The sequence below is a fragment of the Salmo salar genome, chromosome 03, assembly GCF_965601325.2.
Source record: "Salmo salar chromosome 03, fSalSal1, whole genome shotgun sequence".
NCBI classification, from domain to species: Eukaryota; Metazoa; Chordata; class Actinopteri; order Salmoniformes; family Salmonidae; genus Salmo; species Salmo salar.
The window spans coordinates 101650341-101672683 of NC_138293.1; the positions used below are offsets into that span (position 1 = coordinate 101650341).

The 22343-nt window shown below is 41.3% G+C and overlaps 1 protein-coding gene across 1 annotated transcript in view; it reads right to left on the reverse strand.

Annotated features, from left to right (window-relative positions):
• Positions 1-22343, reverse strand: part of LOC123741907 (NLR family CARD domain-containing protein 3) — a 79666-nt gene that overhangs the window by 24365 nt on the left and 32958 nt on the right. The window contains exons 6-8 of the mRNA XM_082972962.1: positions 21984-22127; positions 17229-17345; positions 15567-15677 (exon numbers count right to left, since the gene is read on the reverse strand). Of these exons, the coding sequence (XP_082829088.1) occupies positions 15567-15677; positions 17229-17345; positions 21984-22127 (372 nt within the window). The remainder of the gene's footprint in view (positions 1-15566; positions 15678-17228; positions 17346-21983; positions 22128-22343) is intronic.

Below are 22343 nucleotides of genomic sequence, written 5' to 3' on the forward strand. Positions count from 1 at the left end.
TTGAATGGTGTCTGTGAGTATAACAGAACTCAAATGGCAGGTCAAAACCTGAGAGATTCCTTTACAGGAAGTGGCCTGTCTGACCATTTCTGGAACTTCTTTGCCATCTCTATCATTTACTAAGGATCTCTGCTCTAACGTGACACTTCCCACGTCGTCCATAGGCTCTCATAGCCCGGGAAAAAAGAGAATGTCGTCATTCCAGCCCCAGGCTGAAACACATTATCGCCTTTCTCAAGTGGCCCATCAAGAGACACTAGCTTATGCGCGTGACCCCGACCGCCCCCGCCTTTGGGATTTTTTCCTCTGTTTGCCGAAAAGGAGATTCCCTGTCGGAATTTTATCGCTTTTCTACGAGAAAAATGACGTAAAAATTGATTTTAAACAGCGGTTGACATGCTTCGACGTACGGCAATTGAATACTTTGAATTTTATTGTCAGGAATTGCGCCAAGCGCGCGACACTTCTTTACTATTTCGGATAGTGTCTGGAACGCACGAACAAAACGCCGCTATTCGGATATAACGATGGATTATTTTGGACCAAACCAACATTTGTTATTGAAGTAGACGTCCTGGGTGTGCATTCTGACGAAGACAACAAAAGGTAATGACATTTTTATAATAGTAAATATGATTATGGTGAGTGCTAAACTTGCCGGGTGTCTAAATAGCGAGCCCGTGATGCCTGGGCTATATACTTAGAATATTGCAAAATGTGCTTTCACCAAAAAGCTATTTTAAAATCGGACATATCGAGTGCATAGAGGAGGTCTGTATCTATAATTCTTAAAATAATTGTTATGCTTTTTGTGAACGTTTATCGTGAGTAATTTAGTAAAATGTTAGCGAATTCCCCGTAAGTTTGCGGGGGGTATGCTAGTTCTGAACGTCACATGCTAATGTAAAAAGCTGGTTTTTGATATAAATATGAACTTGATTGAACAAAACATGCATGTATTGTATAACATAATGTCCTAGGGTTGTCATCTGATGAAGATCATCAAAGGTGAGTGCTGCATTTAGCTGTCTTCTGGGTTTTGGTGACATTATATGCTGGCTTGAAAAATGGGTGTCTGATTATTTCTGGCTTGGTACTCTGCTGACATAATCTAATGTTTTGCTTTCGTTGTAAAGCCTTTTTGAAATCGGACAGTGTGGTTAGATTAACGAGAGTCTTATCTTTAAATGGCTGTAAAATAGTCATATGTTTGAGAAATTGAAGTAATAGGATTTTGAAGATTTTGAAAATCGCGCCACAGGCTGGCAGTGGATGTTACGTAGGTGGGACGAATTCGTCCCGCCGGTCCCATAGAGGTTAACGATATCATAACTACCATCGATAAAAGACAGTACTGTGCAGTTGTCTTCATCAACCTGGCCAAGATTTTCGACTCTGTCAATCACCATATTCTTATCGGCAGACTCAACAGCCCGTGTTTCTCAAATGACTGCCTCGCCTGGTTCACCAACTACTTCTCAGATAGAGTTCAGTGCGTCAAATCGGAGGGCCTGTTGTCCGGACCTCTGGCAGTCTTTATGGGGGTACCACAGGGTTCAATTCTCGGGCCGACTCTTTTCTCTGTATATATCAACGATGTCGCTCTTGCTGCGGGTGATTCCCTGATCCACCTCTACGCAGACGACACCATTCTGTTGTCATGACGTTGCCCTCTTTGAGTAGAGGGAGGACAGTTGACCCCCTCCCCCCTTGCACCATCCCCCAACCTACCTCCCCCCACCCAGGCCCTGTGTGAAGGGGTTGTAAAATTCCAGAGGAGAATCTCCTGCCACATGGTTCATAGAGAGACACAGGAAATTCTTCCGACTCACAGAATTGGGGAACCGAATGACATTTATGTTCTGGAGAAGGTATAAAAGATTGGTGAAGAATCCAGCTACGAACTGGTCCGCTTGGTACAATTTTGTGATACTCAGAAGAGACAATATAGCCATATTACCATAAAAGTGTTTATATAATAGCCTCAGCTATGGGACATGCATCCAAATGGTTGTATAGAATGTATTAATAAGGATAAAGCTATTTTGTAATACATTGAGATGCTGTGTACAGATGTTAATGTGATAGAATGTATTTATGTTCAAAGATTAAGTCAGTCATCGGCACGCCCCCAGGGACACGGACAGGACCAGGCGTCATGTGACAAGCCTGTTCTAGGTTCACCTATAAAACCCCCACCCTGATTTACATTGAGCAGACCAGGCCTCCACTCCATTGCGAGTTGGCCAATAGGTTTGACCATCCAATTCCTCTACTGAAAGTGAACTATACCACGTGGTAAACTTTTAGACTATCGATACCGACAGAATAAGAACAGGTCTTTGATATTAATTATTTGTCTGCAGCTAAGTAAATTATATCATTGAACGCAAAGACCAACGAAACATCCATTCTATAACGACATTAATGAATGTCGCTTTGAAAGATCCATTCTAACCGAGAGAGAGAGCGAGAGAGAGAGAGAACTCTCCAACAGAACAACTCTCCAACAAGGATCCCGACGACACACTGAGCGTAAATATATATTGATTGCAATTGTTCCCGAATGAGTGAGTGTTCATGTGCAAAGGATTAGCATATCAATTGTTAATATTAATGAACCCTGTGTGCCTCCTCAGCTGACCTTTTATGACCCTTTATTTAACCTCTATGGGCTAGGTGGGACGCTTGCGTAGGTGGGACGCCACCTACGTAACAGCCACTTGCAGCCTGTGGCGCGATTTTCAAAACCTTAAAAATCCTATTACTTCAATTTCTCAAACATATGACTATTTTACAGCTATTTAAAGACAAGACTCTCGTTAATTTAACCACACTGTCCGATTTCAAAAAGGCTTTACAACGAAAGCAAAACATTAGATTATGTCAGCAGAGTACCAAGCCAGAAATAATCAGACACCCATTTTTCAAGCCAGCATATAATGTCACCAAAACCCAGAAGACAGCTAAATGCAGCACTCACCTTTGATGATCTTCATCAGATGACAACCCTAGGACATTATGTTATACAATACATGCATGTTTTGTTCAATCAAGTTCATATTTATATCAAAAACCAGCTTTTTACATTAGCATGTGACGTTCAGAACTAGCATACCCCCCGCAAACTTCCGGGGAAGAAAATGTCACGTTACAGCATAGATCCTCTGTTTTCGATAAAGAGGGTATAGAAGGCCAAGAAATGGTCAGAGAGGGCACTTCCTGTTTAGAATCTTCTCAGGTTTTGGTCTGCCATATGAGTTCTGTTATACTCACAGACACCATTCAAACAGTTTTAGAAACTTTAGGGTGTTTTCTATCCAAATCAAACAATTATATGCATATTCTAGTTTCTGGGCAGGAGTAATAACCAGATTAAATCGGGTACGTTTTTTATCCGGCCGTGAAAATACTGCCCCCTATCCTAAACAGGTTAACAAACCTCCAAACAAGCTTCAGCGCCATACAACACACCTTCCGTGGCCTCCAACTGCTCTTAAATGCTAGTAAAACTAAATGCATGCCTTCAACCGATCGCTGCATGCACCCGCCCGCCCGACTAGCATCACTACTCTGGACGGTTCTGATTTAGAATATGTGGACAACTACAAATACCTGGGTATCTGGCTAGACTATAAACTCTCCTTCCAGACTCAAATTAGCTAGCTGTACCGACTAGCTAGCAGGTCATTCATCTGTGCGTCATCACAAGGATGATGACGAATCCGACCTATATCTATCCTACCCTGCCTTTCCAAGGTCTTCGAAAGCCGGTAATATTCTCATTTCCATTTTCCGGTCACAACTTGCAGACTTGTTTACGTGCTGCTGTGCGTTTTGTTGCCAATCTACTTTACTACCTGACAACTTTACGGTTTTTACTTTTAAAATTACCGTTTATATTTTTTGTTTTTCCCTCACTCAACTTTTTTCATTCAACTTTTTCACTCCGGAGGTTTTATCTGGACATGGTTTGTCAGGTGTTCCAACAGCCGAAGCTAAGTAGTAACATTAACATGATGCCTTCTAATTGCAGTACTCATAATATACAGGAGAACGATCGCCTTACGGCGAGGATAGCTGTGCTGCAAGCCCAGCTTCAGACGCAATCGTTAGGCAAGGGTAATTTCAGTGTAGGAAAGGATGAAACAGCGTCTGTGCCACCAGTAAGTACAGATAGTAACATTAGTATAAACCCACACACACGGTCCCCGCAGCCGGACAACTTTCTCATGGCTTCTGGAGGGAAATGCTGTAGGAATGCTCAACCGGTGTCGCTTATTCAGCCGACAGAAACTTTCAACCGGTTCTCCCCATTAAGCAGCAAGTTGGAGTCAGAGGCCGAGCCTTCTCTGGTCTCTACTCCTCCTGTTACGGGATCTGAGACGCCGAAGCTTCCCACCATTGGCTCTGACAAATTGAAAACCCTAGTCATTGGCGACTCCATTACCCGCAGTATTAGACTTAAATGAATCATCCAGCAATCATACACTGTTTACCAGGGGGCAGGGCTACCGACGTTAAGGCTAATCTGAAGATGGTGCTGGCTAAAGCTAAAACTGGTGAGTGTAGAGAGTATAGAGATATTGTTATCCTCGTCGGCACCAACGATGTTAGGATGAATCAGTTAGAGGTCACCAAGCGCAACATAGCTTCAGCGTGAAAATCAGCTAGAAAGATGTGTCGGCATCGAGTAATTGTCTCTGGCCCCCTCCCAGTTAGAGGGAGTGATGAGCTCTACAGCAGAGTCTCACAACTCAATCGCTGGTTGAAAACAGTTTTCTGCCCCTCCAAAAAGATAGAATTTGTAGATAATTGGCCCTCTTTCTGGGACTCACCCACAAACAGGACCAAGCCTGGCCTGTTGAGGAGTGACGGACTCCATCCTAGCTGGAGGGGTGCTCTCATCTTATCTACGAACATAGACAGGGCTCTAACTCCGGTGCCTCGTCCAGAGTGTCCGGCAACGGTGCCTCGTCCAGAGTGTCCGGCAACGGTGCCTCGTCCAAAGTGTCCGGCAACGGTGCCTCGTCCAGAGTGTCCGGCAACGGTGCCTGGTCCAGAGTGTCCGGCAACGGTGCCTCGTCCAGAGTGTCCGGCAACGGTGCCTCGTCCAGGGTGTCCGGCAACGGTGCCTCGTCCAGAGAGTCCGGCAACGGTGCCTCGTCCAGAGAGTCCGGCAACGGTGCCTCGTCCAGAGTGTCCGGCAACGGTGCCTCGTCCAGAGTGTCCGGCAACGGTGCCTCGTCCAGAGAGTCCGGCAACGGTGCCTCGTCCAGAGTGTCCGGCAACGGTGACTCGTCCAGAGTGTCCGGCAACAGTGTCTTGTCCAGAGTGTCCGGAACCAGGTGAGACGGCCCACTGTCCGGAACCAGGTGAGACGGCCCACTGTCCGGAACCAGGTGAGACGGCCCACTGTCCGGAACCAGGTGAGACGGCCCACTGTCCGGAACCGAGTGAGTCTGCCCACTGTCCGGAACTGAGTGAGTCTGCCCACTGTCCGGAACCGGGTGAGTCTGCCCGCGACCCGGAACCGGGTGAGTCAGCCCGCGAACCGGAACAGGGTGAGTCTGTCTGCGATCTGGAACTGAGTGAGTCTGCCTGTGATCCGGAACAGAATGAGATTGAAAGTAACTGTGAACTATGTGAGTCTGCCTACAGCTTTGAACCGAATGAGTCTGCCTACGACCCGGAACTGAGTGAGTCTGCCGGAACCAAGAGACTCTGTCTTCAGTCGGGAGGACAGTAGGCCAGAACCAGAGCCTCCTCCAGTATAGGTGGGTTGGGGAGGGGGGGTGTAGCACAAGTGCCGTCGTTGACGGCAGCCACCCTCCATTCCCTCCCTTTAATTTATTATTATTTTTTTTTTTTATTATTTTTTTTTTTTTATTCATTTGTGTTTTCTTTTGAGGTGCATTCCGGGGTCTGCACCTTTAGGGGGGGGGGTACTGTCACGTCCTGACCAGCAGAGGGAGTAATTGTATTATATTTGGTCAGGACGTGGCAGAGGGGTATTTGTTTCATATGGTTTGGGTTGTGTGTGTTATTTAAGGGGTGTTTGGTTTATGTAGTCTGGGGTTTGAGTAATTGTTCTAGTGTTGGTTTTCTATGGTTTATCTAGTTGTTCTGTTTCTTTGTTAGTCTGTGTGGCTCCCAATCAGGAACAGCTGTATGTCGTTGTTCCTGATTGGGAGTCATATATTATGTGTGTGTTTTTCACCTGGGGTTTGTGGGTTGTTGTCTTTAGCACTGCTGTAGTAAGTATAGCCTGTTAAAGTGTCTTCTGTCATTCTTTTGTTTATTGTTTTTCCTGTGTTCACATTTATTTAATAAATTAATATGATAAGCACGCAACCCGCTGCGCCTTGGTCCTCTCTACCCAATGACAGCCGTTACAGTGCCTCGACCTAGGTTGGGCAAAATTAAAGATGGCGGTGTTCGCCTTAGCAATCTCACTAGAATAAAGACCTCCTCCATTCCTGACATTATTGAAAGAGATTGTGATACCTCACATCTCAAAATAGGGCTACTTAATGTTAGATCCCTCACTTCCAAGGCAGTTATAGTCAATTAACTAATCACTGATCATAATCTTGATGTGATTCGCCTGACTGAAACATGGCTTAAGCCTGATGAATTTACTGTGTTAAATGACGCCTCACCTCCTGGTTACACTAGTGACCATATCCCCCGTGCATCCCGCAAAGGCGGAGGTGTTGCTAACATTTACGATAGCAAATTTAAATTTACAAAAAAACAACAATGACGTTTTCGTCTTTTGAGCTTCTAGTCATGAAATCTATGCAGCCTACTCAATCACTTTTTATAGCTACTGTTTACAGGCCTCCTGGGCCATATACAGTGTTCCTCACTGAGTTCCCTGAATTCCTATCGGACATTGTAGTCATAGCAGATAATATTCTAATTTTTGGTGACTTTAACCTGTTGGGAAAAGGGGGCAGTATTTGCACGGCCGGATAAAAAACATACCCGATTTAATCTGGTTACTACTCCTGCCCAGTAACTAGAATATGCATATAATTAGTAGATTTGGATAGAAAACACTCTCAAGTTTCTAAAACTGTTTGAATGGTGTCTGTGAGTATAACAGAACTCAAATGGCAGGTCAAAACACACAGGGACTTATTAATCATTTAGCACTTCCTAAGGCTTCCACTAGATGTCAACAGTCTTTACAAAGTGGTTTGAGTCTTCTATGGTAGAAACTGACCCAAAGAGAGGCTTGGGAAGTTGGTCACAGGGGGAGGGCCATTACTACTATGACGCGGGCGCCCATGGAAACCCTTTTGTTCCGAAACGTTTAGTAAGACAATGCAATCGTCCGCCTTGAATATTATTGAAGCTCTGGTTGAAAACGGCCCTAAAGATTTATGTTATACAACGTTTGACATGTTTGAACGAACGTAAATATATATTTTTTGCACATTCGTGACGACAAGTCCCGCGCTCTTCAGTACATTATGAATAGCCTTCGGAACGCGCTAACAAGAAGGAACTATTGGGACATAAATTATTAACTTTTTCGAACAAAACTACATTTGTTGTGGACCTGGGATTCCTGGAAGTGCCTTCTGATGAAGATAATCAAAGGTAAGGGAATATTTACAATAGTATATTTGATTTTAGATGGTTCCAAGATGGCGCTAACATGTATCGCCTAGCCTATTTTTCTGAGCATAGCACGTCGTTTATTGCAAAGTGTGATTTCCCAGTAAAGTTATTTTTAAATCTGGCAATGCGGTTGCATTCACGAGATGTTAATCTATAATTCTTTGAATGACAATATTACATTTTAACAATGTTTTCGAATAGTAATTTTGTAAATTGTAGCGCTGTTTCACCGGAAGCATTTGAGGGAAAATATTTTCTGAACGTCACGCGCCGATGTAAAATGCTGTTTTTATATATAAATAAGAACTTTATCGAACAAAAAATGCATGTATTGTGTAACATGATGTCCTAGGAGTGTCACCTGATGAAGATTGTCAAAGGTTAGTGCTGCATTTAGCTGTGTTTTGGGTATTTGTGATGCATGCTAGTTGCTTTGAAAATGGCAGTGTGATTTTTTTGGCAGGGTGCTCTCCTAACATAATCTAATGTTTTGCTTTTGCTGTAAAGCCTTTTTGAAATCGGACAACGTGGTTCGATTCAGGAGAGATGTATCTATAAAATGGTGTAAAATAGTCATATGTTTGAGAAATTGAAGTTATAGCATATAGAGGTATTTGTATTTCGCGCGACGTGATTCCACTGGCTGTTGACTAGGGTGGGACGCAAGCGTCCCACGTTCCCAGACAGATTCATATTCACATGGAAAAGTCCACAGACCCACTCCAAAAGGCTTTCGGAGCCATCATCGACTCAGTGGGTTTTGTCCAACATGTCTCTGGACCTACTCACTGCCACAGTCATACTCTGGACCTAGTTTTGTCCCATGGAATAAATGTTGTGGATCTTAATGTTTTTCCTCATAATCCTGGATTATCGGACCACCATTTTATTGCGTTTACAATTGCAACAAATAATCTGCTCAGACCCCAACCAAGGAGCAATAAAAGTCGTGCTATAAATTCTCAGACAACCCAAAGATTCCTTGATGCCCTTCCAGACTCCCTCTGCCTACCCAAGGACATCAGAGGACAAAAATCAGTTAACCACCTAACTGAGGAACTCAATTTAACCTGTTAGGGCTAGGGGGCAGCATTGACACGGCTGGATAAAAAACATACCCGATTTAATCTGGTTACCACTCCTACTCAGTAACTAGAATATGCATATACTTATTACACATGGATAGAAAACACCCTAAATTTTCTAAAACTGTTTGAATGGTGTCTGTGAGTATAACAGAACTCAAATGGCAGGTCAAAACCTGAGAGATTCCTTTACAGGAAGTGGCCTGTGTGACCATTTCTTGAACTTCTTTTCCATCTCTATCATTTACTAAGGATCTCTGCTCTAACGTGACACTTCCCACGTCGTCCATAGGCGCTCAGAGCCCGGGAAAAAACAGAATGTCGTCATTCCAGCCCCAGGCTGAAACACATTATCGCCTTTCTCAAGTGGCCGATCAAGAGACACTAGCTTATGCGCGTGACCCCGACCGCCCCCGCCTTTGGGATTTTTTCCTCTGTTTGCCGAAAAGGAGATTCCCTGTCGGAATATTATCGCTTTTCTACGAGAAAAATGTCGTAAAAATTGATTTTAAACAGCGGTTGACATGCTTCGAAGTACGGTAATGGAATACTTAGAATTTTATTGTCACGAATTGCGCCATGCGCGTGACACTTCTTTACTATTTCGGATAGTGTCTGGAACGCACGAACAAAACGCCGCTATTCGGATATAACGATGGATTATTTTGGACCAAACCAACATTTGTTATTGAAGTAGCAGTCCTGGGTGTGTATTCTGACGAAGACAACAAAAGGTAATGACATTTTTATAATAGTAAATATGATTATGGTGAGTGCTAAACTTACCGGGTGTCTAAATAGCGAGCCCGTGATGCCTGGGCTATGTACTTAGAATATTGCAAAATGTGCTTTCACCAAAAAGCTATTTTAAAATCGGACATATCGAGTGCATAGAGGAGGTCTGTATCTATAATTCTTAAAATAATTGTTGTGCTTTTTGTGAACGTTTATCGTGAGTAATTTAGTAAAATGTTAGCGAATTCCCCGTAAGTTTGCGGGGGTATGCTAGTTCTGAACGTCACATGCTAATGTAAAAAGCTGGTTTTTGATATAAATATGAACTTGATTGAACAAAACATGCATGTATTGTATAACATAATGTCCTAGGGTTGTCATCTGATGAAGATCATCAAAGGTGAGTGCTGCATTTAGCTGTCTTCTGGGTTTTGGTGACATTATATGCTGGCTTGAAAAATGGGTGTCTGATTATTTCTGGCTTGGTACTCTGCTGACATAATCTAATGTTTTGCTTTCGTTGTAAAGCCTTTTTGAAATCGGACAGTGTGGTTAGATTAACGAGAGTCTTATCTTTAAATGGCTGTAAAATAGTCATATGTTTGAGAAATTGAAGTAATAGGATTTTTAAGGTTTTGAAAATCGCGCCACAGGATAGCAGTGGCTGTTACGTAGGTGGGACGAATTCGTCCCGCCTAGCCTAGAGAGGTTAACCTTGCGCAATACCCTAGATGCAGTTGCACCCCTAAAAACTAAAAACATCTGTCATAAGAAACTAGCTCCCTGGTATACAGAAAATACCCGAGCTCTGAAGCAAGCTTCCAGAAAATTGGAACGGAAATGGCGCCACACCAAACTGGAAGTCTTCTGACTAGCTTAGAAAAACAGTACCGTACAGTATCGAAGAGCCCTCACTGCTGCTTGGTTATCCTATTTTTCCAACTTAACCTGTTAGGGCTAGGGGGCAGTATTGACACGGCTCGATAAAAAAACGTACCCGATTTAATCTGGTTACTACTCCTGCCCAGTAACTAGAATATGCATATAATTATTGGCTTTGGATAGAAAACACTCCAAAGTTTCTAAAACTGTTTGAATGGTGTCTGTGAGTATAACAGAACTCAAATGGCAGGTCAAAACCTGAGAGATTCCTTTACAGGAAGTGGCCTGTCTGACCATTTATTGCCTTTCTTTGACATCTCATTCCATTACAAAGGATCTCTGCGGTAACGTGACACTTCCCAAGGCTCCAAATAGGCTCTCAGAGCCCGGGAAAAACCTGAATGTCGTGATTCCAGCCCCAGGCTGAAACACATTATCGCCTTTCTCAAGTGGCCGATCAAGGGACTGTGGGCTTAGGCGCGTGCACTGGCCGCCCCCGTCTTTGTGATTTTATATTCCCGGTCGGAATATTATCGCTTTTTTACGAGATAAATTGCATAAAAATTGATTTGAAACAGCGGTTGACATGCTTCGAAGTACGGTAATGGAATATTTAGAATTTTTTTGTCACGAATTGCGCCATGCGCGCGACCCTGATTTACCATTTCGGATAGTTTCTGGAACGCACAAACAAAACGCCGCTATTTGGATATAATGATGGATTATTTGGGACCAAACCAACATTTGTTATTGAAGTAGAAGTCCTGGGAGTGCATTCTGACGAAGACAACAAAGGTAATAACATTTTTGTTATAGTAAATCTGATTTTGGTGAAGGCTAAACTTGCCGGGTGTCTAAATAGCTAGCCCGTGATGGCTGGGCTATGTACTTAGAATATTGCAAAATGTGCTTTCACCAAAAAGCTATTTTAAAATCGGACATATCGAGTGCATAGAGGAGTTCTGTATCTATAATTCTTAAAATAATTGTTATGCTTTTTGTGAACGTTTATCGTGAGTAATTTAGTAAATTGTTAGTAAATTCCCCGGAAGTTTGCGGGGGGTATGCTAGTTCTGAACGTCACATGCTAATGTAAAAAGCTGTTTTTTGATATAAATATGAACTTGATTGAACAAAACATGCATGTATTGTATAACATAATGTCCTAGGTGTGTCATCTGATGAAGATCATCAAAGGTTAGTGCTGCATTTAGCTGTCTTCTGGGTTTTTGTGACATTATATGCTAGCTTGAAAAATGGGTGTCTGATTATTTCTGGCTGGGTACTCTGCTGACATAATCTAATGTTTTGCTTTCGTTGTAAAGCCTTTTTGAAATCGGACAGTGTGGTTAGATTAACGAGAGTCTTGTCTTTAAATAGCTGTAAAATAGTCATATGTTTGAGAAATTGAAGTAATAGGATTTTTAAGGTATTTGAAAATCGCGCCACAGGATTCAACTGGCTGTTACGTAGGTGGGACGAATTCGTCCCGCCTGCCCTAGAGAGGTTAATTGAGGAAAATAAGAACAATCGAAATTTCTTTTTGATACTGTCGCAAAGCAGCATTCCCCAAGAGAGGATGGCTTTCACTTCAGCAGTAATAAATTCATGAACTTCTTTGAGGAAAAGATCATGATCATTAGAAAGCAAATTACGGACTCCTCTTTAAATCTGCGTATACCTCCAAAGCGCCGTTGTCCTGAGTCTGCACAACTCTGCCAGGACCTAGGATCAAGGGAGACACTAAAGTGTTTTAGTGCTATATCTCTTGACACAATGATGAAAATAATCATGGCCTCTAAACCTTCAAGCTGCCTACAGGACCCTATTCCAACTAAACTACTGAAAGAGCTGCTTCCTGTGCTTGGCCCTCCTATGTTGATCATAATAAACGGCTCTCTATCCACCGGATGTGTACCAAACTCACTAAAAGTGGCAGTAATAAATCCTCTCTTGAAAAACCCAAATCTTGACCCAGAAATTATAAAAAACTATCAGCCAATATCGAATCTTCCATTCCTCTCAAAAATTTTTGAAAAAGCTGTTGTGCAGCAACTCACTCCCTTCCTGAAGACAAACAATGTATAAGAAACGCTTCAGTCTGGTTTTAGACCCCATCATAGCACTGAGACTGCACTTGTGAAGGTGGTAAATGACCTTTTAATGACGTCAGACTGAGGCTCTGCATCTGCCCTCGTGCTCCTAGATCTTAGTGCTGTTTTTGATACCATCGATCACCACATTCTTTTGGAGAGATTGGAAACCCAAATTGGTCTACACGGACAAGTTTTGGCCTGGTTTAGATCTTATCTGTCAGAAAGATATCAGTTTATCTCTGTGAATGGTTTGTCCTCTGTCAAATCAACTGTAAATTTCGGTGTTCCTCAAGGTTACGTTTTAGGACCACTATTGTTTTCACTATATATTTTACCTCTTGGGGATGTAATTCGAAAACATAATGTTCAATTTCACTGCTATGCGGATGACACACAGCTGTACATTTCAATGAAACATGGTGAAGCCCCAAAATTGCCCTAGCTAGAAGCCTGTGTTTCAGACATAAGGAAGTGGATGACTGCAAACTTTTTACTTTTAAACTCGGACAAAACAGAGATGCTTGTTCTAGGTCCGAAGAAACAAAGAGATATTCTATTGAATCTGACAATTAATCTTCATGGTTGTGCAGTCGTCTCAAATAAAATTGTGAAGGACCTCGGCGTTACTCTGGACCCGGATCTCTCTTTTGAAGAACATATCAAGGCTGTTTCAAGGACAGCTTTTTTCCATCTACGTAATATTGCAAAAATCAGAAACTTTCTGTCCAAAAATGATGCAGAAAAATGTATCCATGCTTTTGTTACTTCTAGGTTGGACTACTGCAATGCTCTACTTTCTGGCTACCCGGATAAAGAACTAAATAAAATTCAGTTAGTGCTAAATACGGCTGATAGAATCCTGACTAGAACCAAAAATTTGATCATATTACTCCAGTGCTAGCCTCCCTACACTGCCTTCCTGTTAAGGTAAGGGTTGATTTCAAGGTTTTACTGCTAACCTACAAAGTATTATATGGGCTTGCTCCTACCTATCTTTCCAATTTGGTCTTGCCGTACATACCTACATGTACGCTATGGTCACAAGACGCAGGCCTCCTAATTGTCCCTAGAATTTCTAAGCAAACAGCTGGAGGCAGGGCTTTCTCCTATTGAGCTCCATTTTTATGGAATGGTCTGCCTACCCATGTGAGAGACGCAGACTCGGTCTTTACTGAAAACTCATCTCTTCAGTAGGTCCTATGATTGAGTGTAGTCTGGCCCAGGAGTGTGAAGGTGAACGGAAAGGCTCCAGCCTCCAGTATTTATGCTGCAGTAGTTTATGTGTTGGGGGGCTAGGGTCAGTCTGTTATATCTGGAGTATTTCTCCTGTCTTATCCAGTGTCCTGTGTGAATTTAAGGATGCTCTCTCTCTTTCTTTCTTTCTTTCTTTCTTTCTTTCTTTCTTTCTTTCTTTCTTTCTTTCTTTCTTTCTTTCTTTCTTTCTTTCTTTCTTTCTTTCTTTCTTTCTTTCTCTCTCTCAGAGGACCTGAGCCCTAGGACCATGCCTCAGGACTACCTGGCATGATGACTCCTTGCTGTCCCCAGTCCACCTGGTCGTGCTGCTGCTCAAGTTTCAACTGTTCTGCCTGCGGCTATGGAACCCTGACCTGTTCACCGGACGTGCTACCTGTCCCAGACCTGCTATTTTCAACTCTCTAGAGACAGCAGGAGCGGTAGAGATACTCTCAATGATTGGCTATGAAAAAGCCAACTGACACTTACTCTTGAGTTGCTGACTTGTTGCACCCTCGACAACTACTGTGATTATTATTATTTGACCATGCTGGTCATTTATGAACATTTGAACATCTTGGCCATGTTCTGTTATAATCTCCACCCGGCACAGCCAGAAGAGGACTGGCCACCCCTCATAGCCTGGTTCCTCTCTAGGTTTCTTCCTAGGTTTTGGCCTTTCTAGGGAGTTTTTCCTAGCCAGCGTGCTTCTACACCTGCATTGCTTGCTGTTTGGGGTTTTAGGTTGGGTTTATGTACAGCACTTTGAGATATCAGCTGATGTAAGAAGGGCTTTATAAATACATTTGATTTGATTTGATATTAAACATCTCCAATCCAAAATTAAATCTAGAATCAGCTTCCTATTTTGCAACAAAGCCTCCTTCACTCAAGCTGCCAAACGTATCCTCGTAAAACTGACTATCCTACCGATCCTCGACTTCGGCGATGTCATTTACAAAATAGCCTCCAATACTCTACTCAGCAAGCAGGATTCAGTTTATCACAGTGCCATCCGTTTTGTCACCAAAGCCCCATATACCACCCACCACTGCGACCTGGATGCTCTCGTTGGCTGGTCCTCGCTACATATTCATCGCCAGACCCACTGGCTCCAGGTCATCTATAAGTCTTTGCTAGGTAAAGCTCTGCCTTATCTCAGCTCACTGGTGACCATAACACCCACCCGTAGCACGCTCTCCAGCAGGTATATCTCACTGGTCATCCCCAAAGCCAACACCTCATTTGGCCGCCTTTCCTTACAGTTCTCTGCTGCCAATGACTGGAACGAATTGCAAAAATCGCTGAAGTTGGAGACTTATATCTCCCTCCTAATTTCAAGCATCAGCTATCTGAGCAGCTTACCGATCGCTGCAGCTGTACACAGCCCATCTGTAAATAGCACACCTAATCTACCTACCTCATCCCATATTGTTGTAATTTAGTTTTTGCCCTTTTTTCACACAAGTATAGGGAAAAAGCAGCATTTTTTAAACGGTCGGATTGAGATACAAGTTTGAGGTGGGGTTTTTGAATTATTTTTCCAATTTATGCTCTGGCCACACATATGAGTAAAGGACGTATCAATAAAATTATTTGGGTATGAGTTATTACAGAATATAAACTTTTACAAGTTAGATTTTAAAACATTATTTGTTTTGTGCCTTGGTATTTGTAGAACCTGTGTATAAAATTTTGAACACAAACACGCTATTTGTATCAATACCATGAGTATTTACTCTGTGATTAGATACCTGGTATATACCAGGAGTATTTACTCTGTAATTGAAGAAATGTCTGCCTTGGTGCATGTAATTGGCAATATCATAGAGTGGAGTCTTCATGGACAGACTACTGTCGCTCTGTGAATACATACCTGGTATGTACCATGAGTACCACTTACCCTGTAAATGCAGAAAAGTCTTCATCTTCGTAATCATCGAAAAGGTCCATAGACCCGTCACTCTTCCTGGACAGAGAGCTGGGTGAGTCTGGTCTCTCCTGATGGACTGGGCTTCAACACAACAGAAACAGACCTTCAGTCTCTAGTCTAATCTAGACTAAAGATGATGATGTCGTGTCACTGATACCAGGTCAGAGACAACATATATAGTTAATAAAACATGCCAAGAGATTTATGTCTGTCCCCACAGTGCCCCCACAGTGTCCCCACAGTGCGTTGTTGAAAATCCTAAATGCTTTAGTTCAGTGGTTTCCAGCGCCGCAATTTATTATATCTTTTTTAATTAAAATACAACATTGTAACTGTTGGGATTACTGATGGTATTATAAGCAGCAATTGAAGGGTTTCATTCCAAAAAGCTATATATGTCATAATCGTGTACGTAGGTGGCAGAGAAGTCAGGCGCAAGAGAAACCAAATTGGTTAATCTGGAGTATTTTAATGAAAAAAAACCCCCTCCAAAACCAAAGTACAAAATAACCTGGGTAACATATACCCGTCGCACACCGATACACATACACATGTAACGTAACATAACAAAACAATCACCGACAAGGACATGAGGGAAAACAGAGGGTTAAATACACATGTAATTAATGGGATTGGAAACAGGTGTGTAGGAAGACAAGACAAGACCAATGGAAAATGAAAAACTGATCAATGATGGCTAGAAGACCGGTGACGTCGACCGGCGAGCACCCCCCGAGAAAGGAGGGGCATCGACTTCGGATGAAGTCGTGACAATATATCAATTTTCAGAAATGTTTGTAAATTAGCTTTTATTGTTTAAAGATTTAAAAATTATGAATGAGTTTGGTGTTCTATCACTCTCTCTCTCTCTCTCTCTCTCTCTCTCCCTCTACTCTCTTTCTCTCTCCCTCTCTCTCCCTCTTTCTCTCCCTCTCTCCTCTCTCAACCACACCTGCTGTCTCGACCTCTGAATTCTCGGCTATGAAAAACCAACTGACATTTAGTCCTAAAGTGCTGACCTGTTGACCCTCTATAACCACATTGATTATTATTTGACCCTGCCCTTACCCAACAATGTAGTTAAAAAGGAAGAACAATTAGCTAAATAAAATAAGAAAAAAGTAACACAATAAAATAACAATAATGAGGCAAAAGGGAGTACCAGTACTGAGTCAATGTGCAGGGGTACCAGGTAGTTGTGGTAATAATGAGATTATAAGGAGTACCAGTACTGAGTCAATGTACCAGGTAGTTTAGTTAATTGAGGTAATATGTAGATGTAGGTAGGGGTAAAAGTGACTAGGCAACCAGGATTGAGATTACATGTCCTCATCCAGGGAGTGCACACACACACACACACACACACACACACACACACACACACACACACACACACACACACACACACACACACACACACACACACACACACACACACACACACACACATTCCCACACACACAGGAAGGGAATGTTGTGTTTGTTTAATATTGTTTTAGGACTATGAAATGGACAAAAGGATTAGCCTATGGATTATGAAAACAACGAAAATAAATGGTAAAATGTGAGAGGAGAAATGACTAGAGACAGTGTTGTTTAACTCACTGACCATGACCCATGAGTTCTTCTTACCTTTGTTCAGTAGAAAAGTCTCCCTCTCTAAAGAGTATAGGTATACCCATAGACTGGTCACTCTTCATGGACACACAGCTGGGAACAGGGGAGGCTGGTCTCTCCTGCTTGATTGGTCTTCAACACAACAGAGACAAACATTACATCTCTCATCTACTCTGAGCTCAGATGGGGAAACATAAGAAGAGTTTCATTCCAAAACGCTGTATATCACTTTTCAGAAACGTTCGTAAATTAGCTTTTATTGATGGTTTTATTTCAGAGAGATAAATTATCATGTTTTTTTTTCAAAATGCTATATATCCAGTAATAATATATATCTGCCTCACTCTCAGAGAAATCAGTAGTACTGCTAGGTTTTACACAGTAATAATATATATCTGTCTCACTCTCAGAGAAATCAGTAGTACTGCTAGGTTTTATACAGTAATAATATATATCTGCCTCACTCTCAGAGAAATCAGTAGTACTGCTAGGTTTTATACAGTAATAATATATATCTGCCTCACTCTCAGAGAAATCAGTAGTACTGCTAGGTTTTATACAGTAATAATATATATCTGCCTCACTCTCAGAGAAATCAGTAGTACTGCTAGGTTTTATACAGTAATAATATATATCTGCCTCACTCTCAGAGAAATCAGTAGTACTGCTAGGTTTTACACAGTAATAATATATATCTGTCTCACTCTCAGAGAAATCAGTAGTACTGCTAGGTTTTATACAGTAATAATATATATCTGCCTCACTCTCAGAGAAATCAGTAGTACTGCTAGGTTTTACACAGTAATAATATATATCTGTCTCACTCTCAGAGAAATCAGTAGTACTGCTAGGTTTTATACAGTAATAATATATATCTGTCTCACTCTCAGAGAAATCAGTAGTACTGCTAGGTTTTATACAGTAATAATATATATCTGCCTCACTCTCAGAGAAATCAGTAGTACTGCTAGGTTTTATACAGTAATAATATACATCTGCCTCACTCTCAGAGAAATCAGTAGTACTGCTAGGTTTTACACAGTAATAATATATATCTGTCTCACTCTCAGAGAAATCAGTAGTACTGCTAGGTTTTACACAGTAATAATATATATCTGTCTCACTCTCAGAGAAATCAGTACTACTGAGGTAGCTGAGAAATAAAGTGTATTTTTCTTGTTAATTCCTTAGATCAGTCTCAAACCTGCCCCACCTATCCCACGCCAATTTCTGGACTTTCACATAGAGGTTACTAGGTCACCCAGTTCAAACCACATTTTAAAAATAAAACTAATGTGGCTTGTTTATCAAGTGTTTTGCCTTGCAATAATATATATAATAAAATAACAAAACAAAGAAAGCAAAATGCCAAGACAGGTTTTGATTGACAAAATAATCAAAATGTATTTTGGTACTATATTTGTATTTACTAACATAATATTATTACTAAAATAGTTTCTAAACGTGTTCTAGGCTAATAGGGTTAAGGGTTAGGGGTTAAGGACAAAATAGGTTATACGTAGGGTTAGAGTTTCTGTATAGCACTTTGTGACATCTGCTGATGTAAAAAGGGCTTTATAAATACATTTGATGGATTTAGGGTTTTTCAGGCAAAAAACTGTATGGGTTTATAGCTCTCTTGCTCCTGCCTATGGCCTTCTGTGGGTACCACATAAATCATTCGTGACACATGCTAGGCTCACTAACTGAGCTAGCAACTGCATCAGATCTACAAATCAATGAGCTAGACCTATTCATTTTGTTTGCAACAGCGCAGCATTCGCTCAAATCAATGCCTACAAACAAAGATTTCGATGCATATCAAATTACCCAGCAGACATTCAGAAACAATAAGTCACCAAAAAAAGTGTTTTTTCTTAATTAAATAATGTTTTCTGTCTGTTTAAATCAGCAAAAATCTTGAAAAAGAGGGCAGGGACATGTGTTTTGTTTAGGTTGTATACCTTTTTCTGAAAACAAGTATGGTTAAACATGACCAGAAAATGTTTAACATTTCATCAGTATGTGCCAGCCATCACTAGCACTGTGGGTCACCACAACGACTACCCAGGTGAAGTGAGCACCAAGTAGCTATAATAATAATAATAATAATAATAATAACAAAACGAATACTTGTTAATGCAGGCAGGTCTCATTGATAACAATAGAGAAGCTGACATTGTAACGCAGAACAATGATCTGGGAATAGAACATTCAGAAGGTGAGTTGGTGCCACTGTGCTCAATAGAACTAATAAGAGCTGGCAGGGTGAAAAGTGCCCTAAAATAAGGCCTGTTTTTTAGTATTTACTTCATAACTAGGGACATAAGGTAATATTATGAAACTGGGCTCCATGGTGGATGCAATTAACTAGTTTTTATCAGAAAGAAGCATTGTTAAAAATGGAATGTGTCCAGCCTACTTGAGGCGCCACCGAAAATAATATTCAAAAGTGCGGTCCTTGGACACAGAGGGGTTAAACACTAAAGCTACTGTCCATCTAGTGAAGAGAGGAGAACCGGACAGAGGTAGCCAGCATCCTTCAACGAGAGAGGGAGAAGCCCTCCACGGGAATTAACAGGTGGAAGAAACAACCAGGGAGCTCCATCAGTCCACAAGAAATGCAGACAGCCAGTGGTGATGTAGTGGTAGCTAGGATAACTAGGATGCTGCTGGTAGAGTAGCTAGCTAGCTTACCTAGCTGTACCGACTAGCTAGGATAACTAGGATGCTGCTGGTAGAGTAGCTAGCTAGCTTACCTAGCTGTACTGACTAGCTAGGATAACTAGGATGCTGCTGGTAGAGTAGCTAGCTAGCTTAGCTAGCTGTACTGACTAGCTTGGCTAGCTAGCAGGTTGTTCATCTTTCCCTCGTTTCGAGGATGATGATGAATCCGGTGAACCACAAATTGAAACAAGTATAGCGAGTGAAAAGGATCTGGCTACACTCATACTGTCCCTGACTATTAAGCAAAAGCAAATTGAACACTAAACTTCGGCGTCTCAACTCTGTAGTGAACTCCATCATTATTCCTGAAGATCACCTCAGCCCACTCTGCGCATAACCGGACAATATGCTTGGCGCCACACCATACGGGGACACGGACGCGGGAAGTTCCAGAACACGGACTTGAGCAGTGCATCACAATAAACTAAGCCCAGTATTTACAGTGGGTTACATTAGTAATGGTAATTTTGTCATATATAGTTGCTTTTAACAATGATCAGAATTGGTAAAAAAATATATGCATGCCAACATATAAGTCAATAATTAAGAGTAGGCAAAGTGGTCGTGTCATGTGAAAATTCTATCATGTCTTACATTGCAATGAGTAGTCAGGGTGCCACGGAACCCCTACAGTACCTCCGTGGACCACGGATTGAGAACTGCTAATTTAGCAGATGCTCTTATCCAGAGCGATTTACAAGAAGTGCATTCATTTTCTTAGGGCTAGGGGGCAGTATTCGGAAGTTTGGATGAATGAGGTGCCCAAAGTAAACTGCCAGTTACTCAGGCCCAGAAGCTAGGATATGCATGTAATTGGTAGATTTGCATAGAAAACACTCTAAAGTTTCCAAAACTGTTAAAATAATGTCTGTGAGTATAACAGAACTCATATGGCAGGTGAAAACCTAAGAAAAATCCATCCAGGAAGTGGGATGTTTTGAAGTTTGTAGTTTTCTATTGAATGTCTATACAGTATTCGATGGCTGTGGGCTCAGATTGCACTTCCTATGGCTTCCACTAGATGTCAACAGTCTTTAGAAATTGTTTGAGGCTTGTATTCTGAAAAATGAGTGAGTAAGACCACTTTCAATGAGTGGTCTGTCTAATGTCCTATACTTGTTTGGTGCGCACGACCAATAGCGTGCCGTTGTTTTTTTTCCTTTCTAATGAAAACGGTATTGTCAGGTTTTAATATTATTGATTATTTAGACTAAAAACAACCTGAGGATTGATTATTAACATCGTTTGACATGTTTCGACAAACTTTACTGATACTATTTGGATTTTTTGTCTGCCTGTTGTGACCGCATTTGAGCCAATGGATTACTGAACAAAATGCGCCAACAAAACGGAGGTTTTTGGACATAAAGAGGGACTTTATCGAAAAAAACAAACATTTATTGTGTAACTGGGAGTCTTGTGAGTGCAACCATATGAAGATCATCAAAGGTATGTGATTAATTCTATCGCTATTTCTGACTTTCGTGACTCCTCTACTTGGCTTGAAAATGTTTTGTATGCTTATGTGTGCTGTGCGCTGTCCTCAGATAATCGCATGGTATGCTTTTGCCGTAAAGCCTTTTTGAAATCTGACAGAGCGGCTGGATTAACAAGAAGTTCATCTTTAAGCCGATGTATAACACTTGAATATTTTGTGAATGTTTATGATGAGTATTTTTGTATTTTGAATTTGGCGCTCTTCAATTTCACCGGATGTTGACGGGATGGGACGCTAGCGTCCCAACTACCCCTTAAGAAGTTTTTAAGAAAGCTAGGTGAAATGAAGATATGCCATCTTAAAATAACTATGTGAGACAACCACATATCACAGTCAAATATACATGATACCAACATTCCATTCCTGCTAATCAATATAGCGTTTTGCTAAAAAACACATTTTCATACACATCTAAAATCTAGAACAGTTATATATAATGTACCCATAAGCAATCATTTCTGATAAAAAAACAAATGTGAAAAATAGTGTAAACAGCATTTTAGAATTTAACTCTTTTTTAATTCCTTAAAAAATTGTAATCTCACCTCTTAGCTTTGGTGTCATGCTCCCCAGAGAGACTCATTTCAGAGGCAAGGCCCCCCTCCTCTCTCTCCCCAGAGAGACTCATTTTAGAGGCAGGGGCCTCCTCCTCTCTCTCCCCAGAGAGACTCATTTTAGAGAACTGACCCCTAAACAGAGATCCAACATGTTGGTTGTGGTTAACACAGTAATTATTGAATGTCAATGTTATCATTTATTAATTATTTCTTATAAAATATTTACTAACAGACATATCGAAACAGTCAGGTGATTTAATGCAATCACATTAACATGTAGTTGTGAAATGTCATCTCCATGGTAACTGTCAATAATAATAATAAGTCACTGTTTGTTAAGGTAGTTAT